The sequence below is a fragment of the Gadus morhua genome, chromosome 10 (genome assembly GCF_902167405.1).
Source record: "Gadus morhua chromosome 10, gadMor3.0, whole genome shotgun sequence".
In the NCBI taxonomy this organism is placed as follows: Eukaryota; Metazoa; Chordata; class Actinopteri; order Gadiformes; family Gadidae; genus Gadus; species Gadus morhua.
This window is the reverse complement of record NC_044057.1, coordinates 19,874,721-19,899,619: the sequence shown is the minus strand read 5'-3', so window position 1 is coordinate 19,899,619 and position 24,899 is coordinate 19,874,721. Positions and strand designations below refer to the sequence as shown.

Below are 24,899 nucleotides of genomic sequence, written 5' to 3'. Positions count from 1 at the left end.
CATCTAATAAAGAAAGAATGAGAAGAGGGGAGGGAGAAGCGAGGGGTGTGGTGGAAGACCAAAATAAGCCCTGGAAAGTGAACGATGATCATAACCATATGCAGGCTGTGTTTTTAATGGAGTCGGAGAGAGAGAGAGGGCAGGGGAGTTAGTGAGAGTGACAGAGGGCTGGGTAATGCAGCAGACAGGGAGAGGGTTACCATAGCTGTGTTTTCTATTTGAAATCTCAAGATGTAGATATAAAACGAAAGGAGAGGCAATGAGTAAGAGAGACCGAAAGAAGTAGAAAGTGATACGGAGATATAGGGCAGGTTGAGGATTGAGGAAAAAGTGGTCAAAGGAGGGGGAGAGACAGAAAGGGAAAGGGAGGGAGAAAAAAACGAAAGAGGGGAATGGAGAAAGTACACCAGAGTACTTTTTCAACAGCGGCTGTCAAGTCGAGCCCCTCGCAAGAATTCTTCTATTTGGTTTTTCCTTTTTTTCCCCTCTCCCCGTCCCACTTCCTTTTTGTGCTCACATCTGTAATGGCGAGTCACTTCCTCAGTCTTTCTCGGCTCCAATGGGCTCGTCCTCCACTTTTCCAAAGCCTCCCTCCTCTCTGACCACCTCCTGGACAGCAGCTGGAGACAGCGGCAGGCGCAGACGGCAGGACACTCCCCGCCGACAGGCACGCAAACATCTCCCTGGACCAGCCCCGGCCACCCCCCCCCCCATCAGGCACTCTGGTTTCAGCCGACTCTACCGCCGGCTGGAGAAGCCTGTCAGGAGCCCCAGAGGAGAACAGCAAACCATTTGTTTTTTAGATTTTTCCACTCTTCTTCTTCTTCTTCTTCTTCTTCTTCTTCTGGTCCTATTCCCTTATATGGCAGCAGAGCTGGGAAATCGTTTGAATTAGTCTGGTTGCTGCTTGTGGAAGCACTGGAATCTCGGAACTGGTAAGCGTGTGTCTGTGTGTCTGTGTGTCTGTGTGTGTGTGTGTGTGTGTGTGTGTGTGTGTGTGTGTGTGTGTGTGTGTGTGTGTGTGTGTGTGTGTGTGTGTGTGTGTGTTTGTCTCTGCCCGTCATATGTGCGCGCGTGTGTGGGCTCCATGTGTGCCAGATGATTGGTTTGTTTTGTCCCTCTGTATCCCTTCTCTCCTGGTGTGTTTGCCTTGTGTTCTCGGGCCGAGGGGCGGTGCTTTGTGTCTGTGGTCGGGCTGAAGGCAGTGGCCACGGCCCAAGGGGCAACACTTATTGATTCTGGATCCACTGGATCATTTCTCCCCCCTTTTCTCTCTCTCTCTCTCTCTCTCTCTCTCTCTCTCTCTCTCTCTCTCTCTCTCTCTCCCTCCCACTCTCTGCCTCTGTCCGCTGTCGGGGGTGCGATGCCGTGGGCCGTCTAGTCGAGCAACACATCCCAGGGTCTCCAGTCAGCCGCCGGGGAGGGAAGCGGGTCAGCGAGGCGAGCCTCAGGGGTGTTGGTGTCCACATCCAGGGGGTTATGGACGAGACAGGCGGGTCGTAAAAAACGAGCAAGACAAGACGCACACACGCGACGCTGACACACGGGAACGCTGTCCCCGAGGACATCTCCATGGCAACGGGACGCCTGACCCCGGAGGACCTCGCCGGGGCTCAGGAAGCGGCCTTCGCCGTCGGGTCAGCCACCACAAGGCGTCGGGTCGCCTCCATCGCTCCAGCTCATCCCGGCCAATGGAAGCGTTTGTTTTGAGCACTAAAAGGGGAGTACGGGAACGCCGGTGACCGGACGCACCCGGGAGCACTCTGATACGTCTCCCGTATGGGGGACGCCGAGGACCGCGACCGTACCCTGTCCGCCCTTACTTTTCTCCGGCTGTGACTTGTCGTGATAAGCGCACAGCCCCCCCCCCCCCCCCCCCCTCCCCCCGGTTACCATGTCGACGCCGGGGCCGTGGTTCCACCACGAGATCAGCCGCGTTCAGGCGGAGGAACTGCTGGCGCGCGCCGGTCGGGACGGAAGCTACCTGGTTCGGGCCAGCGAATCGGTGGCAGGCGCCTACGCCTTGTGCCTGCTGTGAGTAGCATCAACACACACACGCACGCACACACATCTGCGCACGCACGCACACACACACACACACACACACACACACACACACACACACACACACACACACACACACACACACACACACACACACACACACACACACACACACACACACACACACACAGGCTGTCAGGTAGGTGCTTGGGACTTATTGCCTCTTTGATTGTTTTTTACCCTCACGTACCACATCCTATACCTACTATGTGTAATAGTAGGTAAAAAACTTAATGTGTGTGTGTAATGTGTATGTGATCGTAATTTTGTGGTTGCTCAGATGCTTTTAATGAGGGGCAGCCCATGCATCGATCCATCACTGCATTGTTCCGGAAGTCTGGAAGATTCTAGCGAGGCTCAGAGCTCCCTTTCTCCGAACCCCGACTTAAGTTTCTGACTCACTACTTGTGAAACTCTTGAACTATTTCATTTTGGCATTCCCACTATGGAAAACTATTCACGAATGCGCGAGGATTGATGTTCTGAGCCACCTGTGATTCTCTCAATGGGTTCCGCAGCCCCACTCTCTGCTAGCAGCAAGCAAGGAATGCTAAGGCTACGTCGCACAGGACATCGTTCACACCTTGACTCCCATTTTCCTCGGTGGTGGCGGTGGTCAAACAACCACGTACCCTGTGTCCTTTGTCCTCCCTTTTTCGCTGGGGGAGGGGCTTTTCCACCTTTGCCCTCTTAACGTCTTTCAGTCGACGGTTCCCCGCTCCCGCCGCCCTCCCCCGTGGCCCCTGGAGGAGGGAGGAAGGCCCTGCGACCACACCACTCTCCCCACTCGCTGGCTGGCCCGCGTCAGGGCCCAACATTCCTGAAGGCTGAGCTTGCAACTCCCCCCCCCCCTCCCATCCTGCCTCTTCCATATTTCTCCCACCTCAAGGCACATTGTCTCATTCTTTTCTATAGAAAAGCCTTATGTGCCTATCTCGATACTGCTGTTTCTCCGTGCTGATCGGATCCCTGCGATTGGTGCTCTCTTACGCGTTTTAGTTTTTTTTTCCTTCTTTGACCTTAAAATGTTCCATCCTATTGGTTATTTCTCTTCTATCCAACATATGGTCAGTTGACAGTGGATTTGTTTGGATACATAGATAGGGGTTAGGCATCTTGCTCAAGGTAGCCTACAGTCGCAGATACTGAAGTTTGAAGTGGATGGGCTGGGAGTCCAACACCCTAACCAACACGAGACCTTTCCTGCCCCAGTCTCCTATCTTCATCAGTGGGCTGAAAGAGACATCCTCACTGGTCTACAGCTCTTGGGAATGGGGTACTGTGGGTCATATGTGTTGTTGAAAACGTGCTAACACTAACGTCTCCACAGGAAATTCCACAAATCCATCATGCTTTCATAAGGTTTTTTTTTACCACAGTAAGAAATCTGCTTTCGATTTTATCGTTGAACTGTAGTACACTTTACCATGTTTGCATAGTAATCCCTTCTGAGGCAATTAGCTATCATGCATCTGTTATTCATATATTATGTTATCCTATGTACATTTACGGTTATTATACATGCTTATTTTAGCTTATTATTGTTCTTATGATAATTATGGTTATACATTGGAATTGGTTTCTGGTTTCATTGGTTCGTTTTTTTTCAGATTCCAACGTCATGTTCACACCTACCGGATCCTTCCGGATGCTGAGGGTCTGCTGGCAGTGCAGGTGAGCAGGCCCCGCCTCAAAAACAACTAAGTGCACCATCACAGCTCGGGGGATTCACATTTGCGAGAAAGTTAGCCGCATGAGGCTGCAGTTTGTTGTAGCCGGGGGGATGGAGCACAAGAAAGGTGTTGTTCTTTCCCCAGTTTCCTTACTGTTCCCCTCACAGCTGCAGCAGTCATACGGTCTGAGTGCCATCCCTGCCGTACGACTGCATGCTTGGAGCTCATTTTGTGAGCTCATTCGAACAGAGGAGGATTGTGCAAAGATCTCATAGATTCCACCGCTGCCCACTAGCCCATTGGCCAATGAGTGTATTTGTGTATTGTGGTTGCGCGCGCGCGCGTGTGTGTGTGTGTGTGTGTGTGTGTGTGTGTGTGTGTGTGTGTGTGTGTGCGTGTGTGTGTGTGTGTGTGTGTGTGTGTGGGTGTGTGTGTGTGTGTGTGTGTGTGTGTTTGTGTGTGTGTGTGTGTGTGTGTAAGAGAGAGAAAGACAGTGTATGTGTCTGTGTACTTTTGTTTTTTTATGTAGGACGTGTAATTGGCTGTTCTAGGATGTGGCGTAGTGAAAAACATTGTTATTGTTTACATGCCGGCCAAACAACTAACACACAGACGCCCTGTAATCCCAATAAGTATCAAAGTGGAGACAAATACACACACAGACAGACAGATGCACACACACACACACACACACACGCACGCACGCACGCACGCACGCACGCACGCACGCACGCACGCACGCACGCACGCACGCACACACACACACACACACACACACACACACACACACACACAAACAACTTTTATTGAAGGGTTTTCTGCCTATTCAACTCCAAAAGCATTAGCTCAGTCATGGTGTTTTGTTTGTGTGTGTGTGTGTGTGTGTGTGTGTGTGTGTGTGTGTGTGTGTGTGTGTGTGTGTGTGTGTGTGTGTGTACGTGTGTGTGTACGTGTGTGTGCGAGTGTCTTGTATTTGCAACCCTCTAGCAAGGGGACCTTAGCCTTTTTCAGATATATAACCAGCCTCCTAGAAAGTATATCACTCGTTCAGATGTTTTTCCACTGCCATGAGCAAAGCCTACAATCAACGTTTTCCCTCTCTGGATTTGCTTCGCTAGCACACAAAGACTTGACATTCGGGACACTGTGTTATTCTAAGAGGGCCATGGAGATATTTTGGGGTTACTTTGCCTTTCCACGTCTCTTATTCCCGTTCAGTTATTTGTAATTACTTTTCAAGATTTCCTTGTGGCACAAGGAGAAGCATGATTCAAAGGGATCCTGGCAACAGAATCGGGTGACACAAGCCAGAGAACGGCTCCTTCAACTTGAACAAAGAAAACATAAAACTCATGACTCAAAAATATGAAACAGGGAAAAAATATTTAGTGCCCTCTGTCTGCCTGAACAATTCAGTGTATTCTGTTTGATTAAATACACATCTTGCTAGCTATGTGTATTTGTTTTTGGTTTGTTTGGTACTTTTGAAATGAACCCTCTTATGACACATATTGATATGTAAAAACATTGTCAGATCTATATGCATTTTCTACTACATAAGGACAATTCTTGAGGAGCGCCAGGGGCATTAGGGAATGAGTTTATAAATACAAAAATACAAAGTATATTTGAACGGGTCTGTGTGTTTCTGCATTGGCCTGCATGCAGCTTGTATGTGCCATCTGAATACAAGTTGTGGACCTCATCACAGTGGGCTGACAGTCCACGGTCTGAGAGTTGTGGTCAAACCAATAATTGGTTTTGCATTGGAAGGGTGGGGCTCAGTTGGTCAACTCTAGCTGACCTATGTGTGTGTGTTTGAGTGTGTTCTATATGTGAGTATGTGTTTGTATGTATGCATACATCTGGATCCTCATTGGAAGATCTTGGCTATTTAGGATGTGGTTGGTTGATGCAATGGATTTTAATGAACTCGAAAGCCTATACTTTAGGCATGCAAAATACCTTCCCCATATCCTACCTTCATGACATGTTTCTGAATCCATTGTCATTTTATACAACTTTCTGATAAATAACTTAATAGTAATACATCAAAACACCTTTTTAAGAACTTAAGGAATCTAGTAAAAACGTAATTCTGGTATTGTTGATTCATCATAATGATTTCACCGCTCCAAGTGAGACGTCTAAAATTAAGTTTAGAAACACATTCAGAACCTCATTCTTATATGAATCCTCTGACTGGGATTCCATGTGACCTTGGTGGGATTGAGCCTTGTTGTCACCACAGTCCAAGACAGCTACAGATATACACACAACCGGTACTGACCGTACAGTGTTCATGCCCCACAGACCATGCAGGGAGTTCAGGTCAACTGTTTCCGTACACTGGAGGAGCTGGTGATGGGCTACCAGCACCCCCATAAAGGCCTGGTCACTCCGCTGCAGTACCCTGTGAGCCGTGTGACCGACCCTGGAGACGAGAGCTCAGGTAAGACCGGCCGTCTGCTTTTAGTTGAATGATTGGTTTGACACGTTCAGCTGCAGTTACTAACATGAGGAGGCAGAGAACAATCAAAGTATACAGTGCACAATGGAGTAATTATGGAAACGCTTCACAACGTTTCTAAAAAAAACATTACAGACATTAAAATGTCTTACTCTTAGCACTTCTTCACATTTGCTAATTGGATAATGACGTTTCAAGTGACAACAATACATTTGGCGTATTACAATGCATGTGATCCACTGACAAATATTGCTGGGAGAATGAGCACAATATGCAATCAACACTGAAATCAGTCAGTGCCAGTGACATTAAATCACAGGCCTCAGGTACGTTTTCCGCCCATGTTAAGCACCCGTTTCCCCCGTGTGCAGACGAAGAGAAGCCCGCTCCTGTGCCAGCCTCCTTCAACACTGCAGCCTCTTCCACAGCAGCCCAAGCGAGAACGGCCTCTCACCTCCCCTTCCTCAATAAGTTGCAGGAACTCAACACAACCAGGTTATCATCTACTCTCATAGTATCCCAGTCATTTATAGCCGTTGAGGTTAATGGGTGGGTTAGAGATCGTGCTCAAGGATGCTTATTGGTTAAGGACCATAGATATCGACCAATCGGCTGGAATCTCTGGACTAATGTTTATATTATTTTATTGCCATTGTATCATATTGCCATCTTGGTCGGCATAGTTTTATCCATTATTCATCTTTAAATGACCATACACTATGCTATATCAGATCGATTTGTGTGGGATCACAGAATGTATTTTATTATTATTATTATTTATACATGCATCTTCTGCTCTGTTATTAGCATCTCAGGAGACGTGATGGGACTGCTCACTGACTACCTCCACAAGGATCTTCCTCTGGACATTGAGAGTGTGTTTAAAGGGGCTACGTGCTTACGCAACCTGCAACACACACTAGGCACGACCTGCCAAGGCCTCAACAGGTTAGCTACCATCTGCTGCTGGTGCGGCTTGCCATGACTATTTGCAAATGCTTTTTTGCAATAGACCATTTGCCCTGATATATTTGATATATTTGATGGACAGACAAAGAGATTTTCTGCGAAGATACTATTTATCTTCTTGGTTATTATACTTATGGTTATTTAGTTTGTTCATATTTTAAACATTGAGGGCATGTGATCCACAGTGAAATTGACCTCACGCTCTCGAGTCTAGAGACACTGGCCAAGGTGTTTGACCATCCAACCAGTCCACTCTGCAACAAGTCACAGGTACTGAATTTCCGCAGCAGCAGCCATTAATAGCTCGAGGAACTCCCGATGAGCTGTAGAAGGGCCCCCTCTAGTGGTTACATTTGGGAAATGATCCGCATCTTCCTACTTTGAACACAGGGCCCGGAGATGGAGCTTGACAGTCTGCTGTGTAAGATCTCAGCATTGGTCAGCCTGCTGTCTTCTCTGGAAAAAAGGGTCAGTTTTAACTTTGAGCAGCCAACAGATTTTCAATGTTGCTGAGATTGGTTGTCCAGATTATAAATAAGTTTTAGATTTGGCTATACAAATTATGAGCGTTAACCTCAAAAAGCCACTAATTAGAAACCCAATTGTGATGATGCTCTGTGCTTGAAGGTTTTGAAAGCACTGCAAGATGCAGTGACCAATCACAATCTAGCAGTCCAACCTGCCCCCCCTCCTCCGGAACCACCGGCTGTGACGGTGAACACCGCCAGGAGCAACGCCAGGCCCCTGCCCGTCCACGCATTCCAGGTACCACATGAAACATGAAACATGACGATTCAGGAATGCAGTTCATTCTTGACCGTACAATTCAATGGTGACCTGCATTGTAATAAATAAATCACACACTGAAAGACGCCGTTTTTCAAAACTTGAATTTCTATCTAAACACTTAATACATAGGCCTAGCCTACTGTAAATAAGTATCTGCAACATGGTGAGCGATTTTATAAGGGGTCGCTCACCATGTTGTTAAAAGGGTCTTACAACATACTGTGCTCGAAATGAGAATCGAACCCCATAACCCTTGCTGTGATCACGCCATGCTAGACCTGAAGAAAATATAAACACGTATGTTTTTCTTAATTCAATAACAATATCTGTAACGAACATACATATCGACCCTATTTGTCAATATTTGTGTCCAGGTCAAGATGGCGCGCTACGGCCGGCAGACCGTCTCCGTGGACGTGGACACCGGAGTGCTGCTCTTTGACAAGAAGACGGGGACTTTTGGCGTGGAGACCATCTCCCACGAGCGGGGTAAGCAGAACAACACTTATGTCCTCTGTTCAACTTTAGTCTTTCCAATAGGCACCTGCTGTATTTCCCTTTGATGATCAAGCCATATCAGAACCAGAATCAGTTTTATACCCACAAACAATATGGCTTTGATGCAACAAATTTGCCGTGGTATAGGATGCTGATATCAAAGTGCAACATAGGTACGAACAAGCTATAAACTCTAAATATTAAAGGTGCTTTTGTAGGTAAGATCTTGCAAGGTAAGATGTCAAGGGAGATTATGAAAATAAGCAACCAAAATATGTCTTCCCCCCCCCCCCCCTCGTCATTTCTAAAGAATGACACTAAAATAATAGCTCTCATAACTTACCTACAATAAAACAAATACAAATAAATATAATAATAAAAAATATTATTATTAATTAAAATAAAGTAGATGTAAAAATGAATATGTCTTTAAACACGTTCAGTAATGTGAAGTAATCTCCCCCTCCAGTTCTGCAGGTGGTCCAGTTCCACGCCAGCCCTGCTAAGCTGCGCCTGGCGGTGGACGGTCACCACAGCACGCCACGGGAGCTCACCTTCCAGAGTGCCAGGGTGAGAGGTCAAAGGTCATCCCCCGCTCCTGATCGTTCTGTCGTTCAGCTAACGTTCAGAGGGCAGATCTGATCAGTGTCCCCCACCCTACCCCACACCTCTCTCCTTCCAGAAACGGGAGGCCTTCTGCATGCTGCTCCAGCTGATGAAGACCAGACACGCCAAGCTGGGAGAGCCCGACCTGCTCTCTGTGTTCGTCGGCACCTGGAACATGGGTAGGGAGGGAGCGGAGAATCAGTGTGACCACGGTTACTTAGTCTGGCTCTGACACTTATTTGCACACCTTGTTTAACTTAAGTATCCTTTTCTGGCAAATGTGTGTGATCGTTCAAAGAAATAATCATCCACATTAGCCAGATACACAAAACATACATCACATGAATGTCCACATTATAGGAGCAGTAAGTACATTCATATAATATTGATGCTATAAATAGATGTATTTAAAAATTTTATAACACTAAGCTATTGATATGGGGGAAGAATAGTCTAGTGGTGAGGTTGTCTGCCTCCCAGCCAAAGGGTACCTGGGTAACCTGTAGGTATTCTTCTGCAAGATGCATAAGCTACGGGCTCAGTCATTGCATGTTTCTGAAAAGACTAAACTTTGGATAAAAGTGTCCACTAGATGTCTATGCAGCAATAGTCAATGGGGATATTTCACCAGCTACTTTGGCCTGAGGACCAGTTAAAGGTGACCTAATATACCACCAGGTGTGAGTATGATTAGCCGTTACAAGCCGTTTTGAAAGTCTGCCTCTTCTGACATCCCAAGTGGGCGTGTCCACCTAGATGCATGACAGATAGATACTCCACGTTTGCTACAGTCCACTGGGTAGGATGGTAGATTGATCTATCCAGCACACATCTAGGTGGACACGCCGACTTGTGATGTAAGAAGGGGCAGATTTTCCAAACCTTTTTTTACTGGCTAATCACACTCACACCTGGTGTGATATCTATGTCAGCTTTAACTCGTCATTCACTCACACGCTCCTACTTAGAAAGAACTGAAATTGAATCCGAAAGCTCTTTGTGTCTGTTCCTTGCCCGGTCCAGGAGGGTCTCCGCCGCCCCGGGACCTGACCTCCTGGGTGACCTGCTGTGGTCTGGGTCGCACCCCGGACGAGTCCACCGCCTCGCTGGCCCACGACGTCTACGCCCTCGGCACACAGGAGAACCCCCAGGGGGAGAGGGAGTGGACGGAGCACCTCCGCACCACCCTGCGCGGCTGCACCCACCTGGACTACAAACAGGTAAACACCGTCACCTGGACTACAAACAGGTAAACACCGTCACCTGGACTACAAACAGGTAAACACCGTCACCTGGACTACAAACAGGTAAACACCGTCACCTGGACTACAAACAGGTAAACACCGTCACCTGGACTACAAACAGGTAAACACCGTCACCTGGACTACAAACAGGTAAACACAATCACCTGGACTACAAACAGGTAAACACAGTCACCTGGACTACAAACAGGTTAACACCATCACCTGGACTACAAACAGGTAAACACAATCACCTGGACTACAAACAGGAAAACACCGTCACCTGGACTACAAACAGGTAAACACCGTCACCTGGACTACAAACAGGTAAACACCGTCACCTGGACTACAAACTGGTAAACACCATCACCTGGACTACAAACAGGTAAACACCATTACCTGGACTACAAACTGGTAAACACCATCACATAGACTACAAACTGGTAAACACCATCACATAGACTAAAAATGGGTAAACACCACTGGACTTCAAACGGGTGAACACCGCCTATATAGCCTGTCAATTAGCAAGGAATGACTGGTTTACTTGATTACGGGAATTTACAGGACCATGATATCTTAAAATATATCTAAGTATTCTTATTTAAAAGAAATTATAATTGTAAATGTATTTCAAATCTATGTATGTAGATAGATAGGGTATCCAAGATTTGCATGACATTGCATAGCATATCATTTTCATATACATGAAAATATTAATCTGTATGCTGAGTGGTATAATATGGCTCCTTAATGCAGTAAGGCTCTCTGTCCTACAGGTGGCAGTACAGTCCCTCTGGAACATGAGGCTTGTGGTTTTGGTAAAGCCTGAGCACGAGGGCCGCATCAGCCACGTGAACACGGCCAGTGTGAAGACCGGCCTGGGAAACACACTGGGTGAGCTGCCCTTCCTGCATGCCATTTCCATCAGCACCAGTGCACATAATAATTAGGCAAAATAAATACCGGAAAAGTACTGCCCAATGGCTAACAGCCAAAAACATCAGTGGGTGATCAGCCAAGAACAAAAGTGTTTTTGCTTTTTCTGTTTCAGGAAACAAGGGAGCCGTTGGGGTCTCCTTCCATTTCAATGGAACATCTTTTGGCTTTGTCAACTGCCATCTGTCCTCTGGCAGTGAGAAAGTAATAAGGTAAAATAAATACACTTTTAGGGGTTTGCCAGTAAAAACAATAACTTATACTTCCCACAGGAAGTTCAGGGCCCCAAATTGCAGACCCTGAGTGCCCTGAAATACAGCCCTTGTGGTTGGAAAGACAGACCGAGCATCTTATTATGAATGTATATGAATAATGTAGGAGGAACCAGAACTTTGTGGACATTCTCCGGCTGCTCTCGCTGGGAGACAAACAGCTCAACGCCTTCGACATCAGCCTGCGCTTCACCCATCTCTTCTGGTGCGGCGACCTCAACTACCGACTGGACCTGGACGTGCAGGTCGGACATGGGTGTTTATACAGAATTCCGTCATGGAGTCGATCGGTAGTTATGAGTGTGTGAATAGCACAACTGAAACACAATGAAATTGGTCTCAAAAGTCATGTAACAAGCAAAATAGCTAAATATAAACATTGTTTCTCTCTGTACATCTTTTTTCTTTACCAACCAACTTTCTCTGAATTTGAGATGAAACATTCTCCTGGAGAGCTTTTCTCCAGGCGATGAAGTTCAGCTCAGGTATCTGCTTTTCCTTTCCTAACATCCCTAACATCAGCGTTTACCTAAGGGGGAATTCTGCTCCACCTGGAAGAACATTTCTTTTAATTCTTCTTCTGGCTTGTGGCTCATGCCTAGTTTTATAATGTTGTTTTTGTCATGTCCATTTTAACCAGTTAAACATATTAGAATTTAGATTGTAAAGTTGAACATTTAGAACGTTGTCCCATTATTGACAGTGCTGTAACAATGATACAAACAATGTAAACCGAGTGGATGCACCCGCTCAACCTATCCTCTGTCTTCCCCTGGTGGTTCATCGATTCTGGGGGAGTCAACGTTGGTGGGGTCTCCAGGACATTCTGAAGCACGTATCCAAGAGGGAGTTTGAGGAGCTGATGTGTGCAGACCAGCTTACCAGAGAGAGACAGAAGAACAAGGCTTTCCTCAACTTCAGTGAGTTGCTCTCTCTCTCTCTCTCTCTCTCTCTCTCTCTCTCTCTCTCTCTCTCTCTCTCTCTCTCTCTCTCTCTCTCTCCCTCCTTCAACTGCACCACCGTCCTAGATATTGTGACTACGTTGCGTGTTCAAAATAACCATTCATATATCAATGAGCCATTTTATATAATTTTGTAACATTCGTAGCTGCTTTAGACCTTAAAGGCGTGTAGCTATACATGGGAAGACAAGAACATTTGTGTAATTAATAGAAAGGTATAGATAGGTCCGATGCGTTACGAATGGGTTCTTTTTATTAACGTCCATCCCTTTCTCACTACCCTCTCTCTCCCTTCTCTCTAATGTTTTGACATGGTTAAGAGGAAGAGAAGATTTGCTTTCCACCCACATACCGTTACGAGAGAGGCTCTAGGGGCTGCTACCTGTGGCAGAAGTACAAGACGTCAGGGGTGGGTAGCCAAACACTGCCCCCCCCCCCCCCCCCCCCCCTCCCTTACCTTACCTACTGTCCCTATCTGCAATCGGAAAATTGAATATTCAATGAATCATATGAATCTTTATTTAAGAGCACTTTTCGAAACGGCAGTTACAAAGTGCTCAACAGATGAAATGGAGAAATGTAGAAAAAAAAAACTGCAATAAAATAAAAAAATATTGACATAATCAACAATTATGTAATAGAACCTCATCATCATTTTCATCATTTTGTTCACAAGAGCTGTTAGTGCCATGGAAACCCTAAACCATTTTGGTATCGGGATTGATGATAAATTACAGGCAGATACACTGCGCTTGTTTAAAAAAAGCTTCCCTTCACCCAAAGATTCTAAGTATACCATTGGCTGAGTGTAAAGGCTATTTCTACATGGAAGCTAATCCTTTTTATGGGTCTCAGCAAGGCTAGCTAGCGCGACAGCAGCTGCCAACACCACTAAAAATAGTGGTTGAAGTATTATTAGACTACACAAATGTTTAGTTTTCTTCTACTTTATATCTACATGTTTTTTTTTGTATTTTTGTAATATTTGGGAAATATTTATAATGACTTGTTACTTACTTCATAAATGTTTTTTTCTTTATTTTGTATGTTTTCCTTGCCAACGCCCACACACTAAAACCAGTTTCTTAAAATGGGTGGACCTGTTTGAACAACCCCATTGTGACTCGGTTGTTCCAGGTGCGAGTCAACGTGCCATCGTGGTGTGACCGGGTTCTGTGGAGGACCTATCCAGAGGCTCACCTTAACTGCACCTCTTATGGTAAATACCGGAGTCAAAATAATCTAAAGGTGTTCTTGGCAAAAAACTGTTTATGAAGGCGGAACTTATGACATGAATTAATGACACTTGTATTTTTTAAGAGATAAACAGATGGTGTATAATGCTTTGTCATAAAACAATACCTCTGATCAAAATATTGAACCATTGCCTGATCTGTGGTCAATAAAGAGGCCAACTGAGTCACTTCCTTTCATTGAATTCATGTAAGAAAACAAAACCAGAAAATGTGACTATCACTTCTGCTGATAGTTCCCTTTCAGTACAAAAATGACCCCTGTCCTTTCTTACACATTTTCTTTACACAACCTTTTTTACATTGGTCATCAAAACAATGTCTCGAATCCACCAGATGAACAACAGTGATTGCTGTATGTATCTGTTCGGCTTTAATGCTAAATAACTGGTTTGGATTAATGTATTTATGGCACACAAAACTACAAAAACGAATGTGTATTAATTTACCACAGGTTGAGGATATATAAAGATTATGAAAAATGCAAATAAAACTCACTTGACCCTCGGTTGAGGAAAACGTTATTATCTTTACAGGAGCGTACAGTGGGAAAACCCCTTAGTGAGAAACCCTTAGACCTCTGAGCCGCTGAGAGGAGCAGTTCTACACGGGAACTCGTAGGGAGTACCAAGGCCATAAGACGATAACAACATCATCGTTATCTTTTCTGTGGGAATGAAACAAAGAGAAACTGTGGGAGTGTGGAGAAGCAGGAGAGGGCTACATGCGCATGGGCTTCCATGTGGAGATGGAGCCCTCTAGGCTCTGTGTAGGTAGCTATGAAAGGACAATGTGTGTTTGTGTGTGCACAAATAATATGAGGAATATCCCAGTTCTGCAGCTAGGGATGGGTAAACTGCAGAGGTCTCATTTAATAGTGTAGTGCTTGTTCACATGCGAGGACAAATACAGACTATTATTATTATTTTAGAGAGAGAGAGTTAGAGAGAGAGAGAGAGAGAGAGAGAGAGAGAGAGAGAGAGAGAGAGAGAGAGAGAGAGAGAGAGAGAGAGAGAGAGAGAGAGAGAGAGAGAGAGAGAGAGAGAGAGAGAGAGAGAGAGAGAGAGAGAGAGATGTTTTGTCCTAAATAAGGCTCACGAAAGTATATGAACAGTAAGCATATTATGCACACCAGTGCAATTATAGGAGTCTGAGAGATGAAGATGCCTCATGATGACCATGATAATGATGCAATGATGTCACCTGAACCAGGTTGTACCGACGACATCTTCACCAGTGACCATTCGCCTGTGTTCGGCACATTCCAAGTCGGGGTGTCATCATTGCCCGGTTCAAAAACAGGTGAGCTCATTGGTTTGGCTCCGATGAAAATTCAGCCCTTCACAAAAATACAAAAGTGATACAATCAGACATGTGGTTTATGTGAGCGGCTCCGGCCTGTTTATCTACAGCGGACCAAAACTCAAGCACCGAGAGGGCCCGGATAGAGCTGGAGAGGCTGGAAGCCATCGTGAAGACTGCGAGCAAGTCCAAGTTCTTTGTGGAGTTTCACTCCGCTTGTCTGGAAGGTATGGCGTGTGAAGCCCCCTTATCCTTCCGTTACACCACTAGTCATCATTATGGTTCTAAGCCGCCTTAACCTTTGCCTGCTTGTTTGTGTGTGCCTCCTGCAGAGACACGTCGGTCTAGTGAGAATGACTCACAGAGCTGTGATGTGCCCGGTTTCCTCAAGCTCGGCTGGTCAGCCAAGCAACTGCCGAAGGTAAGTTCCAGGCATGTTATGGGCGGTGAAGTGGGGGGCGAAAGAGAAGGGATGATATGCATCTTAGGGCCTATACCTGTCTGAATCTGAGCCGATACAAGGTGATCTTGCAGACTTCGGGGGAGCCAAAACCTTTTTTGGCAGACCTTGTCTTGACACACCTGTGTGTTTTATTTAGCGTGGGGCCTATCAAATATGTTGTTAAGGAAAGTGTTGATGTGTTAATGAACAGTTCTCTAGGTATATTCAACATTAGTATATGCTACACGCGAACCTCGTAAGATGACGAAATTTGATTGGTTCGCTATCTCGGGATATTTGGCATATGGGATAGGGTTATAGGATATAGGATATTGTGTGGCGGTCATCTCGTCATGCTAATGAAAACAAATCACTAATAAAAACAAATAAATCCCGTCCAAAAGTGTTATCTTGTTTATTTTTGGAGTGTTCACATGTAGTATATACTAAAACAATTATTCACCTCAGTCTGTGTGAGTAAGCCTGAGGTGGGGCTATTCCCCACCATTCACTTCGCCTGCGGTGAATAATTGTTCAATATAGGATCCTCCCACTCAGTCTTTAAACATCCTAATGATCAAATGGTAGACATGGCATGCATCTATATTATTTCTATTTTCTTTTATAATTTTTTTTATCTCCATTTCCACCAACCCACCTGGTCCTCTGCTCAGACCCACTTGTGGGACGGACCCTACAGTTTGTAAACCACTGTAGATCCACGAGCTGCTGCAACATGTCATATTGTAAACTGATGTCTATCTAGTAAACCTGTACTCTTTGTGTTTACAGCTGCTCCCTGTTGCATCGGATGTGGACTATCTGCAAGATCAGCACCTGCTGTTGTCCATCAAATCATGTGATGGCTTTGAGTCATATGGTTGGTCATTGTCTCATCGCTATTTCCAAAAGCTTATCAATAGCAATGTGGTTGCCCTTATCTATCTTAGCGATAAGTGATCAATTATCATAACTTTTTGAATATGCAGTATTCCTAAGTAATCTATGTTTCTATGTTATTAGAACAGGACCCTCTTTGAAGATGCTGAATTTCCAAGTTTAAGGGATATTTGAAGGCAGAATGTTCAGTTTTGGATACCAAGATCAGACCTCCATCAGTTCAGTTACTTCATGCTGTGAGCATGACGTAACTAGCATAGGTTAGCTCAGACATAACCCTGCTCACTGCTGCTGTGGCGACTTCTATTGTCTCATTGGTCTAGATAATGATAAAGATAACGCTTGATTTTGTCACATCCGAAACTATTGTTTTTCAAGGCCTAATGTCTTTTTTACTTGTTAGTCTGACAAGATTTTCAGGTCAATAAATGACTGTTAATTCACTATCCATCTCCTAATGAGGTCACAAAATGGTGCTTGAGTCTATACCCCTCTGATGAAAACCCTCGCAGAATGAGCGATGTTAGGAACTGGAGGTTGACGGCAACATTACCAGGAAAAATCAAGCCGCACTCATTTTGTGACACATTTTTCCTCACCCAGCAGGGGATGTTCAGAGAGGGGGAAGCAACAGACATGCTCTTCAGCCCACTTGTGCGTGAAGCGGCATAGTGTTTTGTTTCCTGGCTCTGCCTGCTTTGCCAGTGAACCAGAGGGTAAACAAACCGTCAGCGGACTGATGTCACACAGGCAACACTGTTTGGGCCTCTGGGAAGTGAGGTCAAATACCACAACCGCAGTTACCGCTTATCGGCATAGAGAAGCTTAAAGTGACCTATAAAGTAACCCCACAAACGCATACAGTAGGATATTAAAGCAGTGATTTATGTGACACTTCTGAACGGTGACATAATGGCTTGACCCTTTGTCCGACCTGCGGTTGACATCGTAGGGCAGTTCCTTTCTTGAACAATTGACACTAGACTTCTAGAGGAAGTCTAGCCTATGGAAGTCTGAGGCAGCAACGAAGGCTTTTTGGTTCCGGCTTAGGGTATGTCTTTGATGCGCCAAGCTGTGGATCACAGCAATAAACCCCCAGGGATTGATAGTTTCATCATCATTCTTTTGTAATTGATGCATGCTCAAAGTATTTCACTATACGATACGATATGATACAATACTACTTTATTTGTCAGTAGGGAACTGAAATTAATTTTGCGTCCCTGAAAAGGCCCCTCAAAACATTTAAGACATTCAGGTAAACAAGTACAAATGACACATGACATGACAGCACAGAGATACAGCACAGATGACAGATTAGGCAAGCACAGGTGTTGACAGGAAAGACACAAGTACAGACACATATACTCAGACACAAGTACAGACACATATACTCTATATAGTCAACTAGACTAGGGTTAATTCGATAATGGCTTCTGAGGCCTGTAATGAACATGCTTTATTCAGGTTAAACCGGTCAAAGTTGAGTGAGCAGCCTCACGCAAGAAAACGTTCACTCGAGAGTTCAGGTTTAAGTTTAAAGATATCTTAAACTGGTCATTGAAATTGGCCTCAGGACTGAACCGAGCAGGAAAGAGGAAACATTAGATATTATTAGTGGAAAACATGATACAACATAAGCTGAAAACATGATGTCTTGTTGAAACCTGTGTACTCTAGGAGAATGCTGTGTGGCCCTGCGGTCACCGAGCGGCCCGCTGGAGCAATTTGAAACCTTTCTGAGCCATCGGGGCGAGGAGATGGGCACCATCAGAGGCCATGTCAAAGTTCACGTGCCCGCAGACTACAGACGAGCAGCCAGGTCAAAGATCTACGGTTGGTCCACGAAAGCCACCGGTCCAGAGCTCTCCCTGTGCCATCACTTTCTGCTAAACTTCCGCTTCCAACTGACTCTTTTTTCTTGTGAAACCCTCAGTGCTTCCTCTATTTGTCTCCTGAATTAACCTCCATCTTGACCTTATTTTGTGTCTAGCTGCTGTCCCTTGACCGCTTCTGCTTTTTTGGCTGCTTCTGCTTGGCAGTCCTCTAACCAGATGCATCCTGAGCCTACACTGATACTGGGGGATAGGGGTAGTGTGTTTAACCCCCTTCCCCGCTTGGTCAGAACCTCTCCGGACACCACCGCACTGAACCTCCTCAGTCTGCTTTGGCCGTTATAAACACAAACACACTGACGTTTTCTTCCTGATGTTGAACTATATGATTGGAATAAAATCCTCTCTGCCTTTTGCTGTTCTTCAGAGTGTTTCTGCTTTGAGAAGGACGACAAGGGTCCAGGAAGGGGTCCCCCAGTGGCTCTGCCGTCCATCCGGGCCCTCGTCCACAAGTGAGAACCTGTTGACTGATCTGTGCTGAACGCAAACACTTCCTAACACACACATACTCACACACAGAGACGTATACACTTTGAGGACTTAAAGCGGATGTGTACACTTAAAGATATTCTGCTGTATACTATTACCAAATGTGCCAGGATTTACATTTTAAGTCATTGTGAAGCTACCTTTTTTTTTTTTGATTTGAGGATGTTTCCTTGACGTATTTATTTAAAGGACCTTTTTTTTTGTGTATGGTTTCTCTTTTGGTCTCCGGCAAGTCCTTCCCATCCAAAGCCAAGCAGCTACACCAACCCCGCCTACTTCATCTTTGAGGGCATATCCGTGGCCCCCAGGGCGGCGGACCCCCCGCCCAAACCAAGAGCCCCCCAGGTGGTCTGGTCAGGGGACGAGGCACTGCAGCTTCCCAAACTCACCGCCGCCGGGAACGCCCCAGACAGGAAGTCCGATCGCAGGTCCAACTTCACCGAGATCGAGATCCCAAACGCGCCGTCGCCCTACTCCCAAATCAATGACCTCCACCTGCACCATCACACTAACTCCTCCAACTCCTACCAGCTGTTCCCCTCCAAATCCCCACCTCCTCTACCCCCGGCACAGAGTCAAAGCATCGCGCACGCCCACGAGCATCTTCCACAGGCCAAAGCCAAGGGCCCGGGGGTGGCTCCAACGGTGGCTCACACCCCCGCACCGGGGAAGAACCTGGCCAGCATGTACGTCAACCACCCGGCCATCCCCAGGGAGAGCCCCAGGAGGGATCCTCCCATGCCTCCCCCAGAGAGGGCCGGTCCTCTCCAGGGCCTGAAGCACCCGTCTCTGTTCCCCTACGCCTCTACCCGCTTGCCACTAGCCTGCAAGGCCTCCGCTCCCTGGAAGGTGGAGCAGCAGCATCGGCAGCAGCAGCACCAGCAACACGCAGCGAGACCTGCGGGGGACCACTCCCTGACCGCCCTGCAGATCGCCAAGTCCCTCAGCGAGATGGACTTCTTCCCCCCGGACATGGGCAGCCAGTATGTAGCACAGCAGAGGTCGGGACAGAGGAACGGCCCCGGCACGCCGGCGGAGAGGGGCTACTGCAGGGAGAATGAGGTTTGGACATGGGTTCCTTCACCCATGTGGCCGTATGAAGGCAAATTCTGGACGTAGTGTCTGTGACATCCCTTATTGGTTTACACACAACCTTTATGAAGCGGTACATTTTGTGTTAGGAGTGCTGCCTGTAGGCCATTAGAGGAACTCCATGTTAACCGCTTCCAGCAGGGCTTCCCAAACAGATGTCATGGTTGCAGCTTGGTTTAGAAACAAGATGGCTGTGAGGTGAATAATGGCTCATTTGGACTTTGAGGTGACCGCTCACTTCCTTCCTTATTTTGCAGGTGTCGGTTCTCCGCGGTGCGCCGGAGACAGTGCGGGAGCTTCTCGGGATGCTGGGCCTTCAGAAATACACACTGGGACTCAGTCTGCACGGCTGGGACGACCTCGATTACTTCAGGTGAATTGAGCCAAGACAGTAGCAATCCTGAGAAACATCCGATCTGTGGTGGAGGGGTGAAGGTTGTGATCAATGGGGGGCCATCGAGTCGGGCAGGGAAGTGTCTATTTGCCTAATGGCACTTTTCCACTGGCGGGTATGCTTCGGACCCAGCCATCCCAGGTAGTGGGGCACACGCATACGCACACTGCCATTCTCGCGCATACACATATGCTACTCGTAACACTATTCCTCGTATTGCGAGGTTCATGTTTTTCCTCATCTATTGAAAGTTAGGCTATTAAACATGTTGCATTCTATACGGCCTGATTATGTCATTATTTAAGCTACATAGCCTAATAAGAAGCGCTAATAAGGATATTTGAATAAACCAACCAAACAGTTAAAGGGGCCCTATTATGCCTACCAGCAAAAAGCATCCTCCAACTGCAATCTTTGGTTATTTCTTTATTAATTTAGCTATACTTTAATAGTATTCTTTCGGTTCAAATCTGTTCAGTGTTCCAAATTATTTTTTATTAAATGTTACATTAAGATAATTGGTATTTAAGTGTTGTTTAAATAAAATGCTTTTTAAATTTAAAAGAATCGCGGGATGTATCGAACCGTGGGTCAAAAATCGTGATACAAACCGAATCGTGAATTTGTGTATCGTTACAGCCCTAGTGTGCAGTCTGATCTTTCATCTGAAAATGAATAGAATTGTGCTGTGAAAAGATCAACAGATTTGGATGAAGGCTTCTCTCATACTAGAAGATTTTATTGCTTTACTTTCGGCCGGATTCGGCAAGAGTGAAGACATCACCAGGCTCACCTAGTTTACCTAATTTAAGCTGATTGACTTTTGATGAAAGATAGGCTGTGCCCATATGTGGAAATCAATTGCTTCACAGTAAAGGCCAGAGCAATTATTATGAACCGCAAACTTGAATATCCTGATGGTCTCACGAGGCTAAGCGTTTGTATCAATCAACCGCAACCTTGGCATCTGATCTAAAGTGTGGAAGGGTGTGTTTTTTAACTGATCTTAACAAAGCGTAACCACTCTGTTTACGCGCAACTACTTGATTTTTGTGTGAATGTGTGGATGTGGAACTGCTTCGACCCTCCAGGTGCAAAGTTCTGGCCTCCCACACTTGCCAACATAATTATTTTTCCCACATATTTAGATGTTTCTCTGCACTCAAGAATTCAGAATGATTCACCTTCCTGAAACACAGCCACAATCTCTGGACAGATTTATACCTGCCCGCCCAAATGCACAGCCCGCGCAGTGGCGCGTAAAATCTGAATCAGAACTTGTGGATTTTTCGTTTGTGGGCACAATTTGCGAAGACGACCTAGCAAGGGCCGTTTGAATGTGCTTGTTTTGGAAGAAAACTAAAACACTGCTATGGGAGATGAAAAAAACTTAGAATATGATTTGTGTTGACAATAACTAAGGGTGCACTCACACTAGGCCATCTGGCCGTGGCCGTTTTCACACCTAACCGTGCTCAAATGGCCCCATTGTTCTCTGGCCTGCACTCAGACTAGGCCATTTGGCCGTGGCCGTTGGCCGTCGCAACTGTGGCCTGGCCACGGTAGGTACATACGTCATCACGTCGTAGCACGTCATCACCAAGCGTCCGCTGCATGGACCATAATAAAGTCTGCCGCCAGTCAGAGTTTTAACAACAATGGACAACAACACAGAGAACACACCAACAGTTGAACTGCTTGACGCCATGTTTACCGTTTAATGGGAAAGAAGGCTTGTCGCCTTTATTATGTCCGTGGTCGTCGCATGGACTATATGTCATCCAGCTCAGGTTGCGTAGCCGTGCGTGTGTCGGCTCATTAGCATCTGTACCGTAGCGGCCCGTACCGTAGCAGCACACCTCTCCGTGGCCAAATTGGCCTGGCCTGGCCAGACTGGCCACACTCACACTGGCAGATTTGAGCACGGTTAGGTGTGAAAACGGTCACGGCCACGGCCAGATGGCCAAGTGTGAGTGCACCCTTACATGGTGTTGTAAGACACCGACCAAGGTCTAAGGTGCTGAGATCTGTCTGCACACTTCCTTTTGCATGGGGTTTATATATCATTATAATGTAAGAATGCAAATAGAAGTAAGGTTAGGAAGCGACTAAAGCAAAAGAAGGGCTGCCTACATCAAGTCACCATGAGGATCTGATTGCAAACAAGCCATCAGGCCATCATATTTCCCTGGTTTAGCAGCTCACATATCTGACCTATTTGTGTATGCATAGAATGAAGACGGCAGCCGTGGATAAGCCCTCAAATTAAATATGCAACCTTTGCAATGTTGCCTACCTCCAATAAAAGGAGTTATTGGGTATCATAGCTGGTGTGAATTCCTCCTGTATGTCTCCACACATGATAGTCATTGTAACAGGAGGATAAAAAAATGTAAACATAGCTTGGTGTTTTGACACACATAAGTCCCAACTACCACACAGTTTTCCTGCTGCTATGGTATGCAGAACCGTTCCTCAATGATGCATAGGAACATCATTCTATTCCCTGAAACATCTGTTAATCATCAGCGAGCCCAGCAATGTACTGCACATGTGCAGGGAGTCTGTTCACCCTGCCTTGCTGTAGCTTAATGTATTATAGAAATGTGATACTGTACGTAATACCCAGAAATAGTTCTAAAACTTTCATACCATATATGTGAATTAATGTACACATGCTTGGTTCTCTGGTTTTGTTCTTAAACTTGAGAGGAAAATAAACCCAGTCTTCCTTGCTTGACACTTAATTTTGCTCGTGCTGGTCTTTTTTCTTTTCATTCTCCATAGTGGAATCACGGAGGAGGACTTGCGCGCCGCAGGGGTCTTGAACCCATCTCATCGCCGCAGGATCCTGGAAAACCTGCCCCGGATCCTGGAGAACCTTCCCAGCATCTGGAACTAAACCCTTTGCAGAATCACAAAAGAGACTAAAGACAGCGAGGTTCAGAGGTCCTCGTTAAAAACCTCTACATTCACTCTGCAAATACTGTCACCGGGCCCTGTCTGCACACGTGCACACACACGATGTTCAGGGTCCGTTCAGGCCACCATTACATTCCCATCGCTCTGTCAAGCGGTCCACCTTCCTCATGAGAGATGTTTATTCAAATCGTGGTGTCAAGATGTGTCTCGTTTAATACTGTGACATGTTCAAATATTGATAATGGATTTGAGGCCACGCAGGTTTTGTTAAATTACTTTGTAAAAAGCGCACTGCCTCACTTTGAATGCATTCATTCATGGCTGATGTTTAACATTGGTACGGACCGCCTCCTGGATGTTCTTTCTGTTGTACTGTCATTGCTTGTAAAAGAGGGAGTTAATTACAGTCACGGTGTCTAGAAACCACATGGGAGTATAGCTGTAACGTGATGACGGGGGTGGGACAACCTTCAGGATCTCCTGTTTACCGTCTGATACTGTGCTGCTATTGCTATCTTGTCACTTAATCTGTGCCTGTGTCGTGTTTTAACTGGGAGACCTAAGGCAGCTTTTCCCTGTGACTGAACAATCAATGAGGTCCATTTAGGCTGCCATGCAACGGCGAGCGAGCAAAGCAAATTCACTTCATGTATGTTCCGTGTTCATGGACCCCTGACGTAGATCATTGCACTTGGCTGGTGAAATGAATTTTGGTTAACCTTTACAATCATGTTATCGTACTTCTCTCATTCCGGAATAAGTGATGTTTCTGCTAATGTATGACATAATGTACCACACATTTTGGAAAGGTCCAATCCGAGAAACAAATGTTGCAACAGATTGAATTGCTTTGCATGTTAATATTGACTTGATATAAATCCACCAAACAACCCAAATACTTCTCCAATCTCTTTCTTACACCTTGACCACATGTTGTACATTTACCTCACTTTTATTGTGACCTGATTCCATGTTTTTTTAGTTTACAAGTTAGTTGTTTACTGAACGTGTGTGTGTGTGTGTGTGTTGGGGGGGGGACTTAATTTATATACGTTAACGGGAGACGGAGAGCTAGAGTGAAAGTACAGAGAGTTCGAGTCTGTTTGTAGAAGTTACTTATTAAAGGCATGAGCCAACAAATCCCTGACAGCAGGTATTCACCGGCAAGGCTACTTCTGGAAAATATACTGTTACGGCAGTCAGCATTCCCAATGCCCAAAAGCTGTATACAATCAACCCGACTGTCATGGAAACATATTAGCTTCTTCTGATATGTTATAATATACATTATCAGTATATTATTAGTTGAATTACTTCAATAACACAATATAGACCAAAAAACATACAATTAATGCAATTCGTTTTCATGTATTTGCACCCAAACAAGTGTAATTCTAGTGAGTTTATCACTATTAAATAGTCAAATAGGTAGCTTCATGTCCCTGTCCTTTTGAAATGAGGTAGGTTATATGATGCGTGTCGCAGCAGCATCATAAGGCCAACGCATGTTGACTTGATTGGTTGGTCTGTACTTGCTGCACAGCCATGCTTCAATATTTGACCCATTGATCAATTTTATGAGCTACACCTGTGTCAGTCCTACTGTGAAAATAAGTTATTTCTAAAATGAGTTTAATCTATTCGGGTAGATTGTTCATGTTTTAGTTTACATATATTACATATACATAGCCAAATAGAATAACTTAAAACTTATTTGGAAAAAAGTA

The 24,899-nt window shown here is 45.5% G+C and overlaps 1 protein-coding gene across 2 annotated transcripts; it reads left to right on the top strand.

The window, feature by feature from the left end:
• The first annotated feature begins 133 nt into the window (after positions 1-133).
• On the top strand, positions 134-24,068 carry inppl1b (inositol polyphosphate phosphatase-like 1b). Of its 2 annotated transcripts, XM_030368339.1 has the most exons (28): positions 134-935; positions 1,382-2,034; positions 3,675-3,738; positions 6,051-6,189; positions 6,579-6,702; positions 7,015-7,155; positions 7,362-7,446; positions 7,567-7,644; positions 7,804-7,941; positions 8,340-8,454; positions 8,933-9,033; positions 9,146-9,248; positions 10,093-10,289; positions 11,090-11,207; positions 11,365-11,461; positions 11,628-11,766; positions 12,342-12,441; positions 12,804-12,892; positions 13,621-13,702; positions 14,949-15,038; positions 15,149-15,265; positions 15,371-15,459; positions 16,273-16,360; positions 18,061-18,216; positions 18,643-18,727; positions 18,998-19,826; positions 20,114-20,229; positions 23,038-24,068. In XM_030368339.1, the coding sequence occupies exons 2-28, from the start codon at positions 1,895-1,897 to the stop codon at positions 23,150-23,152; spliced, it is 3,735 nt and encodes a 1,244-aa protein (XP_030224199.1). In that variant the 5' UTR covers positions 134-935; positions 1,382-1,894; the 3' UTR covers positions 23,153-24,068. The 2 variants fall into 2 exon arrangements, with proteins under 2 accessions (XP_030224199.1, XP_030224200.1); XM_030368340.1 differs by lacking the exon at positions 134-935 and having other exon boundaries at positions 1,006-2,034.
• Positions 24,069-24,899: the final 831 nt, after the last annotated feature.

Coding starts and splice junctions, on each gene's coding strand:
- inppl1b (XM_030368339.1), top strand. CDS start 1,895: ATGTCGACGCCGGGGCCGTGGTTCCACCACGAGATCAGCCGCGTTCAG. Junction 7,447..7,566: donor CACTCTGCAACAAGTCACAG/GTACTGAATTTC, acceptor CTTTGAACACAG/GGCCCGGAGATGGAGCTTGA. Junction 9,249..10,092: donor CGTCGGCACCTGGAACATGG/GTAGGGAGGGAG, acceptor TGCCCGGTCCAG/GAGGGTCTCCGCCGCCCCGG.